General features: G+C 37.5%; 1 protein-coding gene across 2 annotated transcripts in view; it reads right to left on the bottom strand.

Moving 5' to 3' along the window:
• Nucleotides 1-3,083: 3,083 nt before the first annotated feature.
• Rchy1 (ring finger and CHY zinc finger domain containing 1) overlaps nucleotides 3,084-8,952 on the bottom strand; it is an 18,403-nt gene continuing 12,534 nt past the window's right edge. Inside the window, exons 5-10 of one of the 2 annotated variants that reach the window (XR_005976101.1) lie at nucleotides 8,769-8,884; nucleotides 6,908-6,952; nucleotides 6,748-6,806; nucleotides 6,634-6,660; nucleotides 5,703-5,823; nucleotides 3,660-3,681 (exon numbers count right to left, since the gene is read on the bottom strand). Coding sequence is in view for 1 of the 2 variants with exons in the window: in XM_041671172.1 (XP_041527106.1) it covers nucleotides 3,553-3,681; nucleotides 5,703-5,823; nucleotides 6,634-6,660; nucleotides 6,748-6,806; nucleotides 6,908-6,952 (381 nt within the window). In the remaining variant the exon portion in view is untranslated. Of the gene's footprint in view, nucleotides 3,682-5,702; nucleotides 5,824-6,633; nucleotides 6,661-6,747; nucleotides 6,807-6,907; nucleotides 6,953-8,768; nucleotides 8,885-8,952 lie in introns of both variants that reach the window. The other variant, XM_041671172.1, reaches the window with a different exon arrangement.

Here is an 8,952-nt window from a genome sequence, read left to right as displayed (position 1 = left end):
ATCCCACTCTATCAGAGGAATAAGTCATTTGATTGGTGAGATTTAGGAAAAGATCATTGCATGTACATAGTCTGGAACCTTCTGAGGACCAATGCTTTCCATAGGCAGCTGCAATGCTTAGGACTCATGGCTTCCCTTCCCAGGAGGTGGGCCCTGTGACAGAGACCTGCTCAGTGATGCCTGGGGAAATTCAATGTAAATAAGTACATATGACCAGATGTCTGAGGTGTATCTGGTCCAAATTACATTTTGTGAAATTGAATAAATAAAGATCTCTTGGGCAGGTTCCAGCAGGATTTATTTAATCCTTGTATTTCTACCTTAAGAATATTATGGTAACATCGGATTTCACTCAGTTCCAAAAATAAACATATCTAGGGGTAGTTTTTCGAACAGATTTTTGTCCACATATGTATATGCACAAACGTGCACGTGCACGCACACACACTCCACATACTTTTCTTTTTATATATTGTCTTTCACATCAGGCATCTCCATTCCATTCATTTCCCTGTCCCTCCATATCCATCCTCTGCCCTTGCAACCTCCCCCCCAAAAATACAAAATTTCAGAAAAAAAGGAAAAGGAAAAACTCAGTCTCATCTTGGAAGCTGTAGTGTGGCAGTGAGCTGTGTAGCAAACCCTTTGATCCAAATCTTTACCTAGAATTCACTCTTCTCACCACATCCTACATACAGTGAAAACTCGAGAACAAATTATTCTTAGTTCTCACTGCAAATTCTATCTATAAAGCAAGTAGGAAAGCTAAGAAAGAAAACTCAAATAAATAAAGCCATAAATGAAAGAACAATAGAAACCCAAATTAAAACAAGATAAATAAACATTTTAAATAAGAAAACAAAAAAAGAAAGACAAACCCACTAGTACAAAATACAGTAAGAGACTATTATGGACAACTACATACCTACACTTAGAATAACCTAGAAGAAATAGATAGATTCTTAAGAACCTACAACCTATCAAGATTGAATCAGAAAGAAACAGAAACGTGAACAGACCAAAAACAAGGAGACTGAACCAATGTAAGAACCAGGGCACAGTCACCACCTGAACAAAGCAAAACCAAGTTCCAGCAGGTCCTGGTATCTTGTTCATCACAGCTGATTCTTCAGCCCCTGCTAACCAGAACCACAAATTCTTAACTCAAAACAGCAAATGACCCTGACTGAGGGTCATTAACTTTACAAGTCAGGCCCCCGTAGTGGGCATTGCTCTCAACATTCTCCTCTTCCAAGCTCCCACAGACAGTTCACCAAGGCTTTCTCAATGACTTTTCTCACCCGAATGTCCTACGTCCTTCTACAATCCTCTCAAAAACAACAGGGTCAGGTCTATCACAGCAACACCCACTATCCTGACACAAACTTGTGTCCTAGTTAGGGTTATGATTTCTGTGATAAATCACCATGACCAAAGCAACTTGGGGAGGATACTGGCTTACCCTTCCACACCACTATTCATCATCAAAGGAAGTTGGAGCAGGAACTCAAACAGGACAGGACCTGAAGGCAGGAGACCATGATGGGTGCTGCTTATTGATATGCTCCTTATAGCTTGCTCAGCCTGCTCTTACAGAACTCGGGACCATGAGCCAAGGGTGTCCTCCTCCATCAATCACTGCTTAAGAAAATGCTCTACAGGCTTGCCTGAAACCCAGTCTTAGGAAGGCATTTTCTCAATTGAGGATCCCACTCTTGATGATTCTAGTTTGTGTCAAGGTCACATAAAAGTAGCTGGCACAGTATCCAAGCGTTAGATTAAAAGAGAGATTATCCGTCTTCAAATGACCTCTTAGTTATTAAAAAGCCCTATACACACTGTACTTGGGTCACATTCATTCCCACTACTTCCCACCAAGACTCTCTAGCAAATCACATCCCAACTTTTATTTTTTTTTTTTTTTGAAACACGGTCTTTAGCCCAGGATGGCCTTGAACTCAGAGATCTTCCTGCCTCTACCTCCTAAGTGATAGGACTAAAAACAGGCACTAACATGCCTGGTCCCTGTCCTTTTTTAAAATTTATTTGTATATAAAAATATACATTTTTTATTTAATTTATATGAATTTGTGTTGGAATTCTGAAATTTCCCCCTGAAATCATGGGGGAACTGGGAATCAAACTCAAGTCCTTTAGAAGAGAAGCAAGTGCTCTTAACAACTGACCATCCCTCCATCTTACCCTATCTTTTTTTAATTAATAATCCACTGGGTCCAATTAGTGCTGTCCATATACGCAGAGGTGATGACATCCACTGGAGCATATATCACCTCCAGAAATCCACACATCCTAATCATGGGTAGTTTTTCCTCCATCGGGAGCCATTCCTAGGGATAGGGTTTCAGGAATCACTCCTCCACCCCTTGCAGGACTTTGACTGGCTCCTCTTCATCCTCTTACATCCTTCCCACCCACCCCCACTATGTTGTTCCTTGAACCTAGAGACCAGGGGTTGACACAGACACCCCATCCATGGCTGGCACATTATTAACTTTGGTCCTAAATTAAGAGGTATATTTAATTCTATTATATAAATACAAAAAAGTATTATAAAATGAACGCACTTGCCAGGAATAGCTCATCTCACTCATTCATCTCTTACTTTTGAGAATTTAGAAAGTAATCCATTTGTTTACATTGAATACATACACTGCTTATATTAATTAAGCAGAATATGTTGATCAAATACAAGGAACGGCAGAATGTACCACTACAAGAGCAGAAACTTTTGTATACACTATTCATTGTCATCTATAAAGCTTCGAGAATCATAACTGGATTACATCTGCTTGATAAATATCTCATGAATGAATTACAATGTGGAGAAGTAATTTTGGCAGACTGAAAGAAATTACAACAATAATAGTTGCCTTAAAATCTCGGAAGAGCTTCATTACTTCACAAGCCACTTTTCCCCAATCAATCATACTTACAGAAAAACACCTCAAAAAAAAAAAAAAAAAAAAAAAAAAAGAAGAGAACTTCTTTTACAATATAAAATGACCTTACTGTCACAATAAAAACAAAAATAAGCAACCTTGGGGGAAAAAAATCCTGTAAAACAATGTCTCAGTATAATTTTATTGGTAGTTTTTACACAAAAACTCACTTGTAGGATCCAAAGGACTGTCTTAGAAAATTCAAAACCATTAGATTTTAACAATAAGAACTTTAAAATTATATTACAGTCCTTAAAAATCAAAGACTATCAAGAACTAGAAATGAACTCTGTGTGCATTGTATCACTTAAAGTTCCATGAAAATATAAAATATTTCTATGTGTGTGACTATATCTGAGGCAAACATCATTGACTTCAAAACTTGACTAAAAGAACTTCCGATCAACACATCAGCATCGGCTTCATCCAGCATGAGTTACGGTAATTCCATCCAGAGAGCTTGAATCCGTAGGTACATATAATATGGCCTGCTGCTTTGCAACATCACAGTTAGGACACAATGTGACAACAGGGTCTTTTACACAGAGTTTATCTACATCACAGAGCTGTCCTCCAGCCGAGGACAGGCTGCTCACTGCTGGTCCACTGCAGCTCTGCGGCCCCCAGCCTGAGCAGTATTGTAGGACTCACAGATCTTACATTTCATGCCTAAGATATGGAATTGGACTGTGGATCGCCCATTACAGTCATTGCAGAGAATCTGAAAAATGAAGATAAGGACTTAAGTCTTGTAACTACAAGTGGCATTGTCTCTATAAAACAATCATTTGAGGGTCATATAAAAGATGTGAGATACACGCATATATCTATAGACATTTCTGCAGTGAAAATGTCTTTTCTCCAATGAATATTTTAAAGATTATTAAGGTAGCTTTGAATTCTGAAAATATGAATCTAAGCACAGAAGACTCATTTTAAAATACTTCCTAAAAGTATACATAATACAAGCAAGAAAATTAGCACAGACATATTCAAATCTAATGTTTATCATTAGGTAAAAAATACTTAACATGTATAACGACTTTATTATTTTCACTGGTACTCAGAATTAACTAATAAAATTTAAATTTCTACAAATTGGAATATTTTTGCTTAATTTTTAGGATTACTATGCCTTAGGAATGAATCAAGAACAAGAGCACTTGTTAAGCCAGAGTTAAGCCAGAAAGCCTCTTGCTAGTCCCTAAACATGATAAAGACTCAATGTCTTCTGGTGTTAAGACACTGAAAACTCAAAATGTCCATCTGAGAATACATATAACTACATAGCAGTCTTAGCATACACACATCCTAAACAAAAAAAATTCCATTTGTTCTTCACATAATTTGGAAAACTACTTTTAAGAATCCTACTTAAAGGCAGAGAGATCAGAAGTTGTCTGAGAACTGACTACGGTGAGGTGCAGCTGGTGGGGTGTAGCTGTTGAGGTGTTTGTTGTTTGGTTATGTTTTTTTGTGTGGTGTGGTGTAGTGTGGTGTGGTGTGGCGTGTGTGTGAGTGCGCGCGTGTGTGGGTATACCTGAGGTCCACGCTGGGTGTCTTCCCTTCACTGCTCTCCACCCTCACCCCTTGAGACAGTCCCTCACGAAACATAAAGCTCAAGGACAAAGCTATAGCATGCAGTAACCATGCCTAATTTTTTCCGTGTTCTAGAAATCCAAACTCAGGCCACTGTGCTTGGGTGGCAGACACTTTACCAAATGAGCCACCTCATCAGCCCTGGCCATAGGGTTTTTTCACAAATGACAAAAATATTTTAAAATATTAAAATAAAAATTGTGGTACTATTTGCAAAATTATGTAAAAGTACTAGGAGTCACTGAATTATATACATTTAAAGAATGGGCTCCAATGTATGTGACATGTACCTTCATAAAGCTACTTTTTTTAAAAGAAAAAGCATCTATATGAACACAATAAACTTCAGCTTCTAATAAACATCTCAATTACCAGATAGTATCTAAAGGATCTTCCATTGTCCTCAGTAACAACTCAGTTACCAACATTAATTTTGGAACTTTACAGTGTAAATAAACCAGAAGGGGTTTTGTTTTTTGTTCACAGTGCTAGGATGAAACCCATGACCTTACACATGCTAACTACTACTGAGCTATGTGTCCAATATTAAAAGTAATTATTTGGTTTTGTTTCCTCTTTGTGTTTGAAAGTATTTGTAGACAATGACAATATTTATATGTCCAAAAGTTATGAAAGCATCAGAAAGCTATTTAATTTTTCAACTCTGAGACTAAGCTACAACACAGCAACTCTCATAGGGCCAAAGGGAATAAGCTAATTGAGACTAAATAAAGGCTACGACAAAATAAAACGTAAACATTAAAATCCAAAAGCTAGCTAGCTTTCAAAACCCAGCAAATATATTCTCTTAAAACAAAATTTTGAATAATTTAAGTGAAACACAGGTAAAATATCAGTGATTCACCTCTGACTCTGGCAAGCGATTTGTCAAAAATTCATAGCAAAGTTTTTGCCTGCCATCTAGTGTTGAGGAAAAACTATACAAAGTTATTCTTAGGATTTTTTTTTCTCACCCTAGTCTGACATCAACATAAAAAATTTTTTTAAATAATTTATTTCCTTTGCTTTAATTAGTTACAATGCCAAATACTAATTTTGGGACAAATTCAAGCAAAGAAGCAAAAATAAGAAGGACTATATCAGCAAGAAATCTAAAAAGTCCTAAGCATGGATTCTACTCACATCCACAGTCATATTCTGGTACTCGGACGGCATAGGAGTTTGTGCGACCTCATTATCCAGCTGTCTCCAGTACCGCGTCATATCTAAGGCAGAATGCATACACAGTGGACATCTGTAGCCTCTGCAAGAGACAATGAATAGGATCTATATACAAGATGACACAGCTCACTGGCACATAACCCGAACAGGGTAGTATTCTACATTTCAAGCTAACTTCTCAGGAACCTGAAAAATCTATGCAATAAAAAAGATAAATATTCAATTCTCTATTTTATGGTGCATTTAAATCCTAAGTCTTTATCCTCAACTCTCTAAAACAGAGAACTAGTCAGTACTCTTTGTAGAACTATGTCTTTACTTAGTAATACCAATTAAACTATTCATTAGCAAAACAACTTCAATTCTGATTGAAAGAATTTCTATTACTTAAAAAGTATTCCAATCAAAAAAAATAATTTAATCATATTACTACTTCCTGTCTAAAATTTTCAATAGTTGCACCATTTCTACTCTTTCCTATTTCTCATTTTAGTTCCAGTTTTAAAGAATATTTTCTTTGTAGTTCATTGCTGGACCTATAGAGGGCTAATAAAATGTGCAAACTGTTCTTCAGTGCTTTTACAACACCATGATTAATTCCAGAGGCAACTATGTTCCCCAGAACATATGGTTAGAAAACAAGAGGTTTTGCCCACCTCAAGCTACGTAAAGAAACAGGCATGATAAGGACATGGGAACAGAAATACAGTCCTGTTCCCCAAGACACCATGGCCAGCTAAACACCAGTTATCTACTCTGCTCACCTCCGTATACTTCTACCATACTCCAAACAGTGTACCTGGCCACCATGGTTTGCCCACCTCCCCACCACCCTCCTCACAAAAACAAACATCTTAAAACTGTACGTTTTAAAATAAAAAAAAAAACTCACTCTTTTAACATTTCTTCGTAACACGTTCTGAAAGAAAATAGAACAGTATTTCAGTAAAGAAAAACTACCTCCACTGCTTCCAAACACCTCCAAGCAAGAAGAAAGTTATCTTACCTATGTAAGAGATGCCCACACGGCAAGACATGAGCAACAACGCGGGACGTGTGAATGTCCTAAAAGGAAAGGAAGCCATTAGTGCCCTATAAAGACACTAGCAACACTCAAGCACTTTAAACCGAAGTAATTTCCAAAGTGAAAAATATTCCACACTCACCTCCAAACATATTGGACAATTCTGCCGAGAAACATTTTCAATACACTGTTTAAAGGAGAACCGTACATTAACAAAAGCATGAAAAGATAAAAATGTCAGCTACAACAGCATTAATAAAAAAACAAACTGGTTAAAAGAGCCAGTGAGATGACTCACTGGCCACCAAGCCTGAAGACCTGAGTTCAATCCCTGGAACCCACATGTTGGAAGGAGAGAACCCACTCCTGAAAGTTGTACTCTGGTCTCCATGTGTACACTACTAAGAGGTGGAGTTAAGTTGGAATCTCAGCAGTGTGAGGTTTTTGCATAGCAATACATGTCTAAATATATAGAAGGAGAGATCATTTTGGTTCTCAGGTACACTCCATATATATACAAACCCACATACCTTAATATCTATGTAATTAGGATGCTTCTGACGGTTAATGCCATCACTGAGTGAATTAAATTCAAATGAAGTGAATATGCAATGGGCTGGCTGTGTGTATGCACACGTGTGCATGTGTATACACAAATGTATTCTATATATGCCATGGAAACCAGGACAGAGCCAAAGAAATACAATCCATAAGGTTATTGAAAGTCATTCTCAATCCTGCCCGGCCCACTGGACTGGTTTCTCTCCCGCCCGCAAATCCCTGCAGCTGTTTAGAAAATAATCATTCAGACGCTTAATATTAATTATAATTGCTTGGTTGATGGCTCAGGCTTATGATTAGCCTGTTCCTACATATAAATTAACCCATTTCTAATTATCTGTGCATCGCCACGTGGCTTTGTGTCATTACCTATTCTCTAGTACATCTTGCTGTTCTGACTGCTTGCTAGCATCTCACCAGATCGAGCTCCCACAACATTACTGACTCCAAGCTATCTTCATTAGCCTGTCCTTTTAATTTTTCTTTAATTTAATGACTTTTGTTTATCTTGAGACAAGGCCCCTCTATGTAACTCAAGTGAGCCATGAACTTTCATGTGCCATAACCCTAGCCAGTTTATCTGACTATCGCCCCCCAATTTTTTTATTTGTTTTTTTTGTTGTTGTTGTTTGTTTTTCGAAACAGGGTCTCTCTGTAGCTTTGGAGCCTGCCATGGAACTAGCTCTTGTAGACCAGGCTGTCCTCGAACTCACAGAGATCAGCCTGCCTCTGCCCCCTGAGTGTTGGGATCAAAGGTGTGCATCACTACCGCCAAGCCACCCCAAAATTTTTAAGGTCAGACTCAATCTTTAACAAATTCACATCCTGCTCATCAAATTCCTTTAAGCTAAGACTGAGTATCTTGGGAGTTATAGTTATTCAGCCTCACTCTATTCTCAGTTATCATTTCTGTTGCTCATCTTAATTTTCCTCACTACTCTGTATCTGTATATTCTCTCTGTGTGTCTCTCTTTCTCTGTGTGTCTCTGTCTGCCTGTCTGTCTGTCTCATCTTCAGACAGAAGGCTATTTTTAGTCTCTTACTGGACTGCCCTCTATTTTATACTTTGCTTTGCTGATCCTCCATTCTTTATATTCTTACAGTAGATAGAATCAGTACTATAAATACAGTGTTTCATTAGATTATTTTTAAATAAGAGAGAGGGTCTGAGATTACAATAAAATTCCTATGCTTATATTTATGAGCCTTAATTATGAAAGAAATACAAAAAATACTTTCTAATTATTCTTAGAACACTGTAAATAATTATATCACTTAGTATTTTTCCTTTTACAGTTAATTTTAGAAGCTAGAAGCACTATCTATGATAAGAATCTGTACTCACTATAAGTGGCTTTTAGACATAAAGCAAAGAAAAATCAGCCTACAGTCCACAACCCCAGAGAACCTAGACAGCAAAGAGGATTCTAAGAGAGACATACCTGGATCTAATAAAAAGGAGAAGACAAGATTTCTTGAGTAAACTGGGAGCATGAAGGTCACAGAAGAGAGTAGAAAAGAAGAGGGGAAGGACAGGCTCCAAAACCACAGAGAAACCCTGTCTCGAAAAACCAAAAAAAAAAAAGAAAAGAAAAGAAGAGGGGAGGAAGGGAAGGGAGCAGAGAA

The sequence above is a fragment of the Microtus oregoni genome, unplaced genomic scaffold (assembly GCF_018167655.1).
Source record: "Microtus oregoni isolate MIOR12 unplaced genomic scaffold, Mior012 000021F_ref0000039, whole genome shotgun sequence".
In the NCBI taxonomy this organism is placed as follows: Eukaryota; Metazoa; Chordata; class Mammalia; order Rodentia; family Cricetidae; genus Microtus; species Microtus oregoni.
This window is presented reverse-complemented; position numbering and strand designations above follow the sequence as displayed.